Source organism: Mobula birostris, chromosome 10 (assembly GCF_030028105.1).
Source record: "Mobula birostris isolate sMobBir1 chromosome 10, sMobBir1.hap1, whole genome shotgun sequence".
NCBI classification, from domain to species: domain Eukaryota; kingdom Metazoa; phylum Chordata; class Chondrichthyes; order Myliobatiformes; family Myliobatidae; genus Mobula; species Mobula birostris.
In genome coordinates, this window is record NC_092379.1 from 130,878,451 (window position 1) to 130,893,394 (window position 14,944).

The 14,944-nt window shown below is 45.2% G+C and overlaps 1 protein-coding gene across 2 annotated transcripts in view; it reads left to right on the plus strand.

The window, feature by feature from the left end:
• Positions 1 to 14,944, plus strand: part of LOC140204342 (A-kinase anchor protein 17B-like) — a 67,022-nt gene that overhangs the window by 20,289 nt on the left and 31,789 nt on the right. Inside the window, exons 2-3 of one of the 2 annotated variants that reach the window (XM_072270991.1) lie at positions 423 to 1,194; positions 7,382 to 7,515. In XM_072270991.1, the coding sequence (XP_072127092.1) occupies positions 436 to 1,194; positions 7,382 to 7,515 (893 nt within the window). In that variant the 5' untranslated portion in view covers positions 423 to 435. The remainder of the gene's footprint in view (positions 1 to 422; positions 1,195 to 7,381; positions 7,516 to 14,944) is intronic. The other variant, XM_072270992.1, reaches the window with a different exon arrangement.

The following is a 14,944-nucleotide window of genomic DNA, read 5'->3' on the forward strand; positions in this document are numbered from 1 at the left end:
CCTACAGCACAATACAGGCCCTTCGGCCCACAAAGTAGTGCTGAACATGTCCTTACCTGAGAAATTACCTAGGTTTACCCATAGCCCTCTATTTTTCTGAGCTCCATGTACCTGTCCAGGAGTCTCTTGAAAGACCCTATCTTATCCACCTCCACCACCGTCGCCGGCAGCCCATTCCACGCACTCACCACTGTCTGAGTAAAAAACTTACCCCTGACATCTCCTCTGTACCTACTTCCAAGCACCTTAAAACTGTGGATGTCCAAGACTTTTGCACGGTACTGTATATGTCACCATGTTCTACCCTGAGATTCACAGGCATTCACTGTAGAATAAATAAATGCAAAAGAAACCAAGAAATACAATAGAAATGTGTCCCTGAGAGTTAAGATTTTATTTCTAACACTTTTCTTCCCACCCAGAGCTCGGGTTGCCATGGCTGTCATGAGGCTCTTTGACACATCTGATGCGGTGGAGCTCTTTGCTCCGCAGAGTCTCTACCTGAAGCCGATCGCGAGGCTGACCATCAGTGTGATGCTGCCCAAGTCCAAGGTCTCCCCCAGGCTCATTTCAAGCTGGGAGCTCATGGAGACTCTGAAGAAGATGGTATACCCGGAGCAGCTCACGTCGCTCAGAGTCTCGCGCAGCACAATGGAATTTATTCGCTTTGAGGTGGAGCTTGAGAACAAGAAGCTCGTGCAGACCGTGTGGGAGAAGGTTAACAACAAAAGCATCAGGGTGAATGGAATCAATGGGACGGTGCGGGTTATGGCAGTTGTGAGCCAAGTCAACTTTCCCAGCCCATCTGACTGGGAGTCCTTTTTCAAGACGGCTGAGACCATGAACGAGGCTGTACCTGGGGAGAGGCCAGACACCATTCACATGGAAGGTCTGCCTTGCAAGTGGCTGTCTTCAAAGCAGCTGAACAAGGAGAAGCCCGTGGAGGAGATCCTCCAGAGGGTGTTTAGAAGATTCGGAGAGATTCGAAACATAGACATTCCCATGTTGGATCCCTATAGGGAGGAGATGACAGGGAAGAAGTTCAATACCTTTAGCACTGGTGGCCTCCCTACCTTCGAGGCTTATATCCAGTATCAGGAGTGTGCCGGCTTTGAGCGGGCGATGGCGTCGCTGCGGGGAATGAAGCTGGTGTACAAAGGCGAAGACGGAAAAGCTCTGGCGTGCAACATAAAGGTATGTTAACATGCTCGCGTCTGCTGCATAGGGATAGGCTGCCTGCTCCATCAGCAGTGAGCAGCAGCTATATCCCCGAGCTAGAAATCCTCAAATTCAACTCTCATCCTAGATAAAAAACAAACCTCAGGAATTTTTCCCTGTCCTGCTCCTCTGCTTTTATATTTCCTACTCTGGCTCCCCTCTTGCCCCTGTTCTTCTCCTCACCTGCCTGTCAGCTGCCCCTGTTTCCCCTTCTCCTGTGGTCCACTCTGCTATCACCTCCCAGTTTCTCACTTCATTTCCTCCTTCCCCATCCACATACCTCCCCCTCCCCCCCCCACCTGGCTTCACTTATCACCTCCCAGCCTGTACCCCTTCCTCATCCTCCCTTCACCTTCTTATTCTGACCTCTTTCCCCCTTCCTTTCCAGTCCAGATGAAGAGCCTTGCTCCAAAACTCCAAATGGTTGTATTCCTTTCCACAGATGCTGCCTGAATTGCTAAGTTCCTGCTGCATTTTGTGTGTAGTACTGAAGTTCTGCCCCTGGTCTCATCAGGATGCGAAGCATCCCATAACACTGCTTTGAAGAAGAATAAGGGAACTGTGTCAGTCTCCTGGCCTGTCACCCAACAGTTTGCAAATAGATTATTTGAACATAGAACACACAACAGTACAATACCGAACAGGCTCTTCGACCCGCAATGTTGTGCTAGCCTTTTACCTTACTCTTAAGATCAATCCCTCCTGTGTAGCCCTCCAATTTTCTATCATCCATGTGCCTATATAAGAATTTCTCAAATGTTCCTAATGTATCTGCCTCTACCACCAACCCTGGCAGGGCGTTCCATGTGCACACCACTCTTATTTACATTTTTTTTTAAAAACCCACCTCTGATATCCCCTCCCCCCCCCCCCACCCATACCTTCCTCCAACCACTTTAAGACTGTGACCCCTGAGATTAGCCATTTCCACCCTGGGAAAAGGTCTGTGGCTATCCACTCTATCTACAGTGGTGTTAGAAAATTTGTGAACCCTGTAGAATTTTCTGTATTTCTACATCAATATGACCTTAAATGTGATCAGATCTTCATGTAAATCTTTAAACTAGTTAGAGAACCTAATTCAATAAATAACACAAAAACCATTGTATTTGTGCATTTATTTATTGAGAAAAATGATCCAATATTATATGTATTTGTTGGAAAGAAGTATGTGAACCTCTGGGGTAACGCTTTCTACAAAAGCTGTTTGGAGTCAGGTCTTCCAGTCAATGAGATCAGATTGGAGGTGTGGGTTGGAGAGGATATATATGCAGAAATAGAGAAAATTCTACAGGGTTCACAAACTTTCTAACACCACTGTATGCCTCTTATCAACTTGTTCACCTCTATCAAGTCACCTCTCATCCTCCGCTCCAAAGAGAAAAGCCCCAGCTCACACAACCTATTCACATTAATTTGCTTATTAACATTAATGCTTGTGGAGCTCACTCTGTGTAAATTGGCTGCCATTTCCCTATGTTGCACACTGACCAAACTTTGAAATGCCTCAGTAAATTCAATAATCTTAACAGCCCGTATTTTTGAAACCCCAAAGCCTTGAGATCTGGGCTACCAGTTTCTCTTTTCCTCCTCACTTCCTTTAAAACTCGAAGGAGCTCTGTTTCCTGCACTCCCTATAAATTCCCCTGGAGCCTCTCCCTCACTGCTATGGAGTTTGTCATGGCCTCATTTCTGTGAGAAGCCTCGACCTCTGTCTGTTTCTTTGCTGCAGTGCTCTGTGACTCTGGGTCAATGGGACCAGGCAGAATAATGGTTCGGCATGGACCACAGTAGATGGGCTGAAGGGCCTGTTCCTGTGCTGTAGTAATCTGACTCTATTGGTTGAAGGAATAGGCAGAAAAATAGTTTGGCATGGGTTACAGTAGATGGGCTGAAGGGCCTTTTTCTGTACCGTAACGCTCTGTGACTCAAGCCTGCACCCCTTTTGAACTTCTGGGGTTCTCAATCCAAACTCCCCTCACACTCAGAGCAGATCGCTTTGAACTCACTGAGGCCTTGTTTCCTGCATCTCATCTAGGTTCACCAAAGTCCTGTCTCACTCTCTTTGAATCCTCACCAGATCTCTGCCTCCCATGCAGAGGAAAAAAAAATCCTTGATTCTTTCCTTCAGCTGTAAGATTGGGGTTCAGCTCTTGCTGTCTGTGAGGGGTTTGTACAGTCTCCCCATGAACATGTGGGTTTCCTCCAGGTGTGCGGTTTCCTCCCACGTTCCAAAGATGGATATTTAGGGTTAGTGATTTGTGGGCAAGCTAGGTTGTCGCCAAAACCTTTGCTGACTTGATTTGATTTGACACAAATGAAGCATTTCACTGTAAGTTTCCATGTACATGTGATAAATGAAGCTCATGTTTTTTCTTTCTCCAGACACCTTTTAAACTGCCTGGGTTATGTTTCCCGAGCTCCCTTTTTAAACTTGCCTGGTTTACTGGAAAGTCTATTGTGCTGCTGTGTAACGACCCTGGGAAAAGCATGTTGTGGTCGTAATGTCCAAAACATCAGAGAATCTGCCAGTCCACCACAAGCAAGGGTGTCAGATTATTGGAGGTTCACTGTGTCTCACTGACTGCAGAGTGCTTTGGGGTAAATCAGCGTATTATTCGCACCTGTACCGAGGTACAGTACCAAAACTTGTCATGTACATCAGCAATACAGAACAATCATTACAACGGTACATTGAGTGAAACAACAGAGAGCAGGACCAAGTGCAGCGCAGGTAGGCAGTGATGTAAAAGTAAAGTATTCTGGATTTCCAGCATCTGCAGAATCTCTTGTGTTCACAATAAAGTACAAGGTTACAATGACGTAGACTGTGCAGTCACGAGTCTAACTTCTCGTACTAGGGAACTATTCAATTGTCTGAGAACGATGGGCCAGAAGCTGTCTTTGACCCTGGTGGTACATGCTTTCAGGCTTCTGTACCTTCTGCCCGATGGGAGAGGGGAGAAGAGAGAATGTCTGGGGTGGGTGGGGTCCCTGACAATGCTGGCTGCTTTACAGAGGCAGTGAGAAGTATAGACAGAGTCCAAGGACAGGAGGCTGGTCTCTGTGTGCTGAACCGTGTCTCCAACTCACTGCAGTTTCCTGCGGTCACATGTAGAGCAGGGTCCAGGGTCCGTAACAAGTAGTATGCAGGAAGGCTCGTGAAAGGCTCTACAGCAAGGCAAGTAGATAATAAACTGTTGCAGATAGTCAATGTCTTTCCTCCTTCTGGGTCACTAACTTTTTCTTGAGTAAATAGCCAGCATCAGTACACAACAACCCTCCCAAGCATAAGACTGTAGATGTGGGAACCTACAAGAACGACAAAATGATGAAAGAACTCACCAGGTTGAGCAGCGCAGTGTGCCGCCAGCCCTCTCTTCCCGTCCACCCCGTCACCGGTCCTCCCCTTCCCTCCTCCTGTCTCCACCCCATCACCGGTCCTCCCCTTCCCTCCTCCTGTCTCCACCCTGTCACCGGTCCTCCCCTTCCCTCCTCCTGTCTCCACCCCGTCACCGGTCCTCCCCTTCCCTCCTGTCTTTCTTTATGACCCTATATACCTGTGACACCACTTTCAATGAATGATGGACATGTATTCCCAGGTCCCTTTGTTCTACCACACTCCTCAGTGCCCTACTGCTCACCTTGCAAGACCTACCCTGGTTGGTCCTACCAAAACACCTCGCACTTGCCTGCATTAAATTCTGTCTGCCATTTTTCAGCCCATTTTTCCTGCCTGTCCAGATCCTGCTGCAAGCTCTGATAGTCTTCCTCGCTGTCCACTGCACCCTCAATCTTGGTTTCATCCGCAAAAATGATCCAGTTAACCACATTTGAGGAAGGACATTCTTGCTATTGAGGGAGTGCAGCGTAGGTTCACAAGGTTAATTCCCGGGATGGTGGGACTGTCATATGTTGAAAGATTGGAGCGACTGGGCTTGTATACTCTGGAATTTGGAAGGCTGAGCGGCGATCTTATTGAAACATATAAGATTAGTTAGGGATTGGACATGCTGCAGGCAGGAAGCGTGTTCCTGCTGATGGGTGAGTCCAGAACCAGAGACCACAGTTTAAGAATAAGGGGTAGGCCATTTGGAATGGAGTTGAGGAAAAACTTTTTCACCGAGAGAATGGTGGATATATGGAATGCTCTGCCCCAGAAGGCTGTGGAGGCCAAGTCTCTGGATACTTTCAAAAAAGAGATGCATAGAGCTCTTAAAGATAGCGGAATCAAAGGTTATGAGGATAAGGCAGAAACTGGATACTGATAGTGGATCATCAGCCATGATCACGGTGAATGGCGGTGCTGGCTCGAAGGGCTGAATGACCTACTCCTGCACCTATTGTCTATTGTTTATTATCATCCAGGTTGTTGATGTAGATGACAAATCAATGGACCCAGCACTGATCCCTGTGGCACTCCACTAGTCTCAGGCCTCCAGTCAGAGAGGCAACCATCTACTCCTGCTCTCCGGTTTCTCCCACAAAGCCAATGTCTAATCCAATTTACTACCTCATCTTGAATGTCCAGCAACTGAACCTTGACCAACCTCCCATGTGGGACTTTATCAATTGCTTTGCTAAAGTCCATGTAGGCAACATCCATTGCCTTGCCTTCATCGACTTTCCTGGTAACATCCTCGGAAAAACGTTAAAAGATTGCTTAGATGCGATCTATCACGCACAAAGCCATGCTGTCTATCCCTAATCAGTCCATGTCTGTCCAAATACTGATATATCTGGTCCCTTAGAATACCTTCCGTTAACTGTCCCACCACTGGTGTTATGCTCACTGGCCTGTAATTTCCTGGTTTATTTTTAGAGCCTTTCTTAAACAGTGGAAAAGCATTAGCTATCCTCCAATCCTTTGGTACCTCAATTGTCGCCAAGGATGAGTTAAATTTCTCTGCTAGGACCCCGGCTTTTTTCTGCACTTGCCTCCTACGGGGCCCGAGGGAACACCTTGTCAGGCACTGGGGATTTATCCACCTCAAATTGGATGCTGCTTGACCTGCTGAGTTCTTCCAGCAATTGTGTTTTTTTTCCCCTAAAATTCTCACATTGGCAGGGTGGAAGCTGATTAATATTTAGCTAAAGGAAAGAATCGTAAGCTTCACACTGCCCACAAAGGGCTACAGATTTCCTTTACTCACAGTACTGTGCAAAGGTCTTAGGCACTCTAGCAGTGTATATGTGCCTAAGACTTTTGCACAGTACAATAATTTGCCCAATTATTTTATGTATTGCATGGTACTGCTGCCAAACAAAAAAACCCACGAATTTCATAACACGTGAGTGATGATAGATCTGATTCTGATATGGGTCTCTTAGACGGAGTGGGAAGGGGGCAGGGAGAGGGGAATCCTGATTGGGAAAAGTGGGAAGGAGCGGGAAGCACCAGAGACACATTTTGTAATGGTCAATAAGCCAATTGTTTGGAATCAAACGACCTTGCCTGGTGTCTCAGGGCTGGTATGTCTGTACCCGTGCCATTCCCCACCCCTGGCACTCCTCTGCCACCTGTCCCACACCCCTCCTGCGGCGTTCCACCCTCACCATTCCCAACATCCTTTGCTCCCATTGAATTTAGAAACTCGCTGTCCGCTCCACATTGACAACTGTGTGGAAAACGTTAGCACAGTCGTGTACATGGACCTGTTTCTCTCCGTGCACCAGATATGAAGGGACACTGTCAAGTTGAGTCCATGTTAATTGGCAGATATATTCTTTGAAATTTGTTTAGAGATACAGCACAGTAAGCCTGTGTCGCCCAATAACACCCATTATCAGTTATCCTGTGAGTCTGTGCATCTTTGGAATGTGAGAGGAACTGCAGGAACCCCACGCGGTCACACAGGGAGATCGGACAAACTCCTTACAGACAGTGGTGGAATTGAACCCAGGTCACTGGCACTGTAATAACATTACTCGTGCTGCCAGTCTGGGGCACAGGCAGGAGAGCTAATATTAACAAGGGCATTTTCGTGCTAGCTAATGAGGGGAAGGAAATGCAGCTGAGTGTGGAGACACAGCAGAGATTTCAGAGTGTTTTCCGGTGAAGCTGCCCATTCCCTGAAAACAAACCGGACTCTAATGTGGTGTTTCTGCTGAGCCTCTGCCGCAGCTCTTGCATGTAGTCTTCCTTTCTGTCCTTGACTTCCAGGTGACTTTCGACACAACCAAGCACCTGAGCGACTCCGCCATTGAAAAGCGGCACCTGGAACGGCTGAAGCTGCAGGAGCTGGAGAGGCAGCGAGAGGAGCAGAAACGGAGAGACAAAGAGGAGGAGGCCGAACGGTAATACTGTACTGAGCCTGGCGGTGATTCCAGCCGTCGTCCACTCTGGTGAAGGTACCCCCACGGTGTTACCGGGGATACCAGTTAAACGCAAAATGCTCGAGGGTCTCTGCAGGTCGGGAGAGGAATGAACTGTTGATGTTTGGACTGGAAAGGAAGGGGGCAGAAGTCAGAATAAAAAGGTGAGGGGAAGGGATGCAGTACAAGATGGCAGGTGATAGGTGCCCCTCCTCCTTCCCTTTCTCCCATGGTCCACTCTCCTGTCCTGTCAGATTCTTTCTTCTTCTTCTTCAGCCCTTATCACCTCCCAGCTTCTCACTTCATCCCTCCCACCCACCCACCTTTCTTACCTGGCTTCACCTCTCGCCTTCCAGCTTGTACTCCCTTCCCTCCCCCACCTTCTTATTTTGGCCTCATCCCCCCCGCTTCCAGTCTTGATGAGGGGTGTCAGCCCGAAACGTTGACTGTTTATTCATTTCCTTAGATGCTGCCTGATCTGCTGTGTTCCTCCAGCATTTTGTGTGTGTTGCTCTGGATTTCCAGCATCTGCAGAATCTCTTGTTTATGATCTGTAGATCCAGTAATGAAGGACTGCTGAGATTTCTCCAAGCCTGTAAGGCCATTAGACAGAGGAGCAGATGGGCCATTCAGCCCATCAAGTCTGCTCTGCCTCTTAATCATGGCTGATTTATTTTCCCCTTAACCCCAGTCTCCTTCCTTCTCCTCGCTATCTTTGCCACCTTCAATCAACCTCCGCTTTAAATACACCCAATTTGCTGGTGGAGTTCAGGCAGCCAATGGAGATTCACAATGAATCCCTCTTAATTTCATATGTCAGAGATTAAAAAAGAAGAATTTTAAAAGATAACATGAAAAGTAAGTGACAAAGAACCATAGTGTCTGTGTGATTCAAAGTAGAAGATTAAAATCAATTTCTATTTCCTCAACTTCAGGAATCTAACTCAACAGTAATAGATTCTAGTGCAGAGTGATCTTGCTTGCTGTATGGTGCTTAGAGTTTAAGTCCTGTCGCATTTGAACTTCAGGGAAATATGAGGTGCTGTACAATGTCAGACTGACCCCTAGTGTTGTCCATCTCTGGTGCGCTGATGTGTAGCTTCCTAATTACAGTTCAAAGGGTATCTATTATCAATCTTTGTATGTTACCATACCTTGATATTCATTTTCTTGAAGGTATTAATAGGAGGGAGTCAAGGGAAATACAATAGAATTTATGAAAAACTACAAAGACTGACAAACCACCAATTTGCAAAAGGAGACAAACTCTGCAAATTAAAATAAAATACTGAGAACCAGAGTTTTTAGACCGTCCTTGAAAGTGAGTCTGTTGGTCAAAGAACCAGTTCAGAGTTGTGAATGAAGTTATTCACACCTTATCAGGAGTCTGATGGTCATAGGGTAATAACTGTTCCTGAGCAACATGCACAAAATGATGGAGGAACTCAGCAGGTCTATGTAAAAGAGTGAACAGTCCAAAGAAGGATCTTGGCCAGAAATGTTGACTGTTTACTCATTTCCACCGATGCTTCCTGACCTACTGAGTTCCTCCAGCGTTTTGTGTGCGTTGGTCTGGATTTCCAGCGACTGCTGATTTTCTCATGTTTGTGAATAACTGTTGCTGAACCTGGTGGTGTGGGAACTAAGATTTCTGTACTAGTTGTAGCAGTGAAGAGAGGGCATGGCCTGAGTACTGGCCTTTGATGCTGGATGCTGCTCTTTGTGGTAGCACTCCATGTAAACGTGCCCAGTAGTTGGCAGGACTTTGCCTGTGAGGGACTGGGTCATGTCCACCACTCCCTGTAGTTTCTGAGTTGGTGTTTCTATGCTGTGATGCATCCAGTTAGGATACTCAGAGGAGGTTCAATGCACTTGCTTGCCTTTAAAAGGGCAGGAGCAGATTGGTTGGGGTACATCACTTGGAGTGAATTCATTTGGTTGAAGATTGGCTCCTGTAATGGTGGGGCTGTCAGGGGGAAGCTGAGGCAGAACAGCTGCTGAAAACTGCGGGTGAAGGTGGTTCTACCTGGTGCTTGGCACTTGCTTTAGTGTTTGTTATCGTTGAGGATGTGCGTGTTTGTCACCAGTTCATTGATTGATTATCGATCTTGTTCTAGGATTCCAGAGTGCTTTACCAAACTTGTGGTTGGAGTAAGGGGGGGGGGGTGTCATTGAAAGCATACTGTCTAAAGCATACTGGTCACTTGTGTAGACCCAGGACCCAAAAACTTCTCTGCTTACTTGAACGTAGAGGAGCCGCGCAAGGAGAGGAGAGGCCATGGGGACGAATTAAATTAATTAAGCTGCTAAATATTTTTAAATTGTTTAAAAGTATTCTGAAGTGTTTTAAAAACTTTTAAAGATTTATTTTAATGTACTGCGTGGAAATCTCAGGCACATGTATACAGCTAGGGTGCCTCTGACTTCTGACTTCTCTGCAGTAATTTATGTATTGCCACAAAAAAATTTCATGACATACGTGAGTGATGATAAACCTGATTCTGATATGGGTCTCTATTGTGGACTGAGAGTGGGAAGGGGACAGGGAGAGGGGAGTCATGGTTGGGAAAAGCGGAAGGGAGAGGGGAGGGAGCAGGAAGCACCAGGGAGACATTCTGTACTGAACAATAAACCAATTGTTTGGAATCAAATGATATTGCCTGTTGTCTCAGGGCTGGGTGTGTCTACATTTGTGCCATCCCCCTTCCCCCCCACCACTCCTTCTCTGCCACCTGTCCCACACTCCTCCTGTGGCACTCCATCCTTGCCATTTCCAACATCCTTTGCTTCTGTCAGATTTACAAACTTGCTTTCCGCTCCTTGTCGACGGATATAGTAGTTTTTGCATGTTATCGAGTCTATGCAGAAACATTGAATGTTTTTTGCAATGAACATGAGTTAGCTGTCAAAACGCTGGTCCTGATGTGCTCATCTCTCCATGTTAGTGGGATCACTGGGGACTGTGCTGTCTTGAGAATGCAGGTTAATAAAGGTGGACCAGCAAAGGGCGGTGAACCTATGGCACGGGTGCCCAAGATGGCACATGCAAAGAATTTTTCTGGCACACAGCACGTAGTGCCACCCCTCAATTCAGTAAACTCCATCCATAGTGTATAAAATATAATGATTATCTTTACTGCCAAGTGAAACAGTAATTTTATTTTGAAGGTTAGAGCAGTGAGATGTTGAAGGTTAGAGCAGTGAGATGTTTTCATAGGAATCGCCTCAGCTTGGCACCAGCTAGACCAGGGGTGGCCAACATTTTACATTCCATGTGTCAATTTTTTCACGCATGAGTTCAGATGTGATTTTTTTTCATGCACAAGTTCTATATTAACATTTTTACAAGAATTGTGGGGTACAAGAGTTGTATGGCGCATATGAACTCGTGCGTGAAAAAATTGACGCATGGAATGTAAAAGGTTGGCCAACCCTGAGCTAGACGGTTGCGAAAACATGTGAGATTGGATGATACCTTTTGAAATCCTCACAGACCCGGTTACACATCAGTATTTGGATTGTAAATGATTACAGTTACAAACACAAAACTGTATAGAAGTAATGTCACTTTTCAGTTGCCTTTGTAAAAGATTGATTTTTGAACAAATAGTCTATGAACGTTCTCAGTCATCCAGATCATTGTATCTCAAGCAGTAGTAAATCAAGGCAACTGGACTTAACTTATGTTGTCTAGAAGTTGTTTCACCATTCGTCCGAGAGGCTTCATCAGTTCTAATCCATTTGGGTGGTTTTCAAGTTTATAAACTCCTGAGTTGTTTAAGGTATTGCAATCACATGAGGGTCGTTTAGAATTGTAGAGGTAATGAGAGGGTCATTAGTCTCATCTTTGCATGTATGGAGGTGTGAAATGTTGTGGAGATGCTGTGGTAGAGTTGGTAGGACTGTATTGTAAGTAGGTGATACCTAAAATGGAAACTACCCACTGTGGATTAGAATTGAAGAAGCCTTTTGGATGAGTGGTGAAACATCTTCTACACAACACAGCAAGTCCAGTAGTAGGGTGAGATCTTTGGACAAGTTTTCGAAAGTGATTCATTTATTTCTATTAAATTTTTATTAACAGTGAAACAATGAATAGATGTAGGTAAGCAACATGAATTATCCTTTTTTCTTAAAGTCCATAATTATCGTTACTAATTCATGATAATCATGACCCAAAATTATCATGGCACATGAGAACATTTTATTGCCAGCTTGGGCACGCCGTCTGAAAAAGATTCACCACCCTCTGTCCTCGAATATGCAAGTTCAGCAAGCAGGAAGATAAACAGCTTGTTGTCTTTTATTGCAAAGGGTTTGAAGTACATGATTAGATCATTGTTGCTGTAATTATGTAGAGTCCTGGGGAATTTTCATCTGGAACATTGCGTACCGATCTCACTTCCCTACCTAATGAGGGATGTACTGTACACACAACAGAGGGAATGCTGCGAAGGTGTATCAGATTGATTCCGTGTGAGAAGTATTTAAGTAGACTAATGAGACATATCTCAGTGAAGTGGATGCGGCTTGATGTGGGGTTGATGCCTCTTCCAGCTGGGTTAGATATTCAGGACAGAAAGGATAAGAGACTTCTACACTCTTAGGGTTTGGAGGTTTTGAAATTCATTACTGTAAAGGAGCCTCAGTCATATTCAGGAGAAAAATTTTACCTGTAAGGGAACCAAAGGATGTGGGATTATGATCGCATTGAATGAAAATTGGTGAAATATTTAAGTGGAACATGAGGGGTCGATCTTCACTCAGGGTGGTGAGAGTGTGGATGAACTGCCAGTGGAAGTGGTGGATGCAGGTTCAATTGCAGCCTTTAAGGAGAAGTTTGGATAAGTACATGGGTGGGAAGGATATGGGGGGCTATGGTCCAGGTGCAGTTTGATGGGATGAGGCAGAATAACAGTTTGGCATGGACTAGATGGGCTGAAGGGCCTGTTTCTGGACTGTGGTGCTGTAAAATGAACATTTCCATGTGTCCTTGTGCAAGTTTTCCCTTGCTAGGTAGAACAGGCAGTTGTTTCCAACAGGAAATTCTGAGCTATTGTTAGAGCGATTTATTTACTTATTTATTCGGGGGGAGGCTGCGGTTAGCACAGGTAGCAAAAGGTAACTGAACCGATTTTAGCCACTAGCCATCAGATTCAAATATGCATTGAAGATTAAATTTAAATTGCAAACCAGACAGACCAGGAAACAGGCACTTTATTGATTGTCTACATATGCATGAATCCAATCGACATCCCATTGCATGAATACGACAGGAAGTAACACTTGTTTTGGGTCTGCTGCTAGGAAGATTCAGGCATTTGAAACTGTTGCATGTAATTCAAAGGAAGCATTGTAAATATGGATTTGTTTGAACAGTCCTGAATTTTTTGATCTTTAGCACATAAAATGTGTGTAGTACTGGGCCCAGGCAGATGTTTCCACTGAGAAAGTCTCAGTACGATGCCTGCTGTATCTTGTTTTGTCAAATAACGAGGCTGCCTCATTTTTACCAGTACTTTTCTCCATTGCGTGACTTCATTCACGCAACTATAGCCATTAAAATTCTGAATCAAGATTAGTACCTTAGAAATTATTAAAAAGGGAATTCCATGTGCAACCTTTTCTGCCAAGTTTTGACAGAAGAATATCTGTTAACTGAAAATGGCATATCATTTGAGTGCTTGACTAGAGGTCATAATATTCATTCACCTTCTCATCTCATCTGCTGTCTGTGGAATCCTTGTGGTTTTTGTGTTCCCTGACATAATGAGATGTTCTCTTCACAGTGAGATGTGAAGAATGCCACAGAAATTCTCTGTACAGAAACGGTTCCCACCGCATCCAGTGGAGGAGTGCAGCAATACGTAGAACGAGTCTCATGTCGCAAGTGTTTAGGATAACTCATTGTTTTCATAACCCCGTCCAAAAGTAATAAACAGAACAGCCTCAGCATCTCTGATAGTAGAAAGCCTCATCTCCATGGCATATTGTGTTCCAGTATTGCTGAGGTGCCTGGGATGGAGAGGGGTGGATAACTTAAATCTGATTTAGCCAGTTATGCTGACTCGCCCAATATCTTTCCCAGTTAAAATGACACAGACAGAAGCAGCATTATTGCTAACTCCATCATTTTCCCAACTGATGTGCTAGTTTTAAATTCCTTTTGACCAGGAACTTAATTGTGAGTTATACATATCGACATGAAACAGTCTCTACGGCCCAACTCACCCATGCCAACCAAGGTGCCCTCTTTGCCTGTGTTTGCCCCATATCCCTCTAACCTTCCCTATCGGTGAACCTATCTGACTGTCTTTTAAATGCCATTAATGTACCTGTGGCTGGGGTCACCCGTCTTGTAAAGACACTGCCCAGAAGAAGGTAACGGCAAACCACTTCTGTAGACAAACTGGCCAAGAACAATCATAGTCACGGGCCCACGATCACCCACGCTGTACAACATGGCACAAAATGGTGATGGTGACGTACCTGCCTCAACCACTAGGGGGAGCCTCTTCAGTGAAGGTGATGAGCGTGTGGAGCGAGCTGCCAGCAGAAGTGGTGGATATGCGTGCAAGTTCAAAATTTAAGAGAAATTTGGACGTGTACATGGATGAGAGGGGTATGGGGGCTATGGTCCGGGTGCAGGTCAATGGGAGTAGGGTAATTAATAGTTCAGCACAGGCTGAACAGGCTGAAAGGCCTATTTCTGAGCTGTACTGTTCTGTGACTCTGAGTTCCTCTGGCAGATGTTCCGTGAACACATGACTATCTATCTGAAGTGGTTCCTCAGGCCCCTTTTTAAATCTTTCTCCTCTCGCCTGAAACCTGTGCCCTCTACTTAGCTTCCCTTTCCTCTGGGGAGAAGTTTCTGGACACCGTCATGCACATTGACAAAATGTACGTGATGCTGTTTGCACAAACATGTGTTTGAGATTTCACAAAATCAGACAAAATGTTGTCCGAGTTAAAAGAGGTACAGAGAGGGGTTACTGGTAACTAGTTCAAAGCAACGTGATATAAGGAGGATCTTGGTCAAGAAAGGGCAATGTAACTTTTCCTGAATCTGAAATTTCTTCTCTAGTTTATGAGGAAGAGGCTTTTTCATTGGAAAGAGACAGCAAATCAAGTATCGCAAGTGATTACTGTATTGACCTTGTAAACTCACTCTCAAGGACTCTAACTCATGATCTCAATATTATATATTCATTAATTATTATTTACTCGCGCAGCTTGTCTTTTTTTACCTTGATTGTTTCTCCGTCTTTGTAGTTTTCAATTGACTGTTCTATTTCTGTGAATGCCTGAAAGAAAATGTATCTCAGGGTAGTCCAAGTCCTGAAGAAGGGTCTCGGCCCGAAACGTCGACTGTTTATTCATTTCCACAGATGCTGCCTGACCTGCTGAGTTC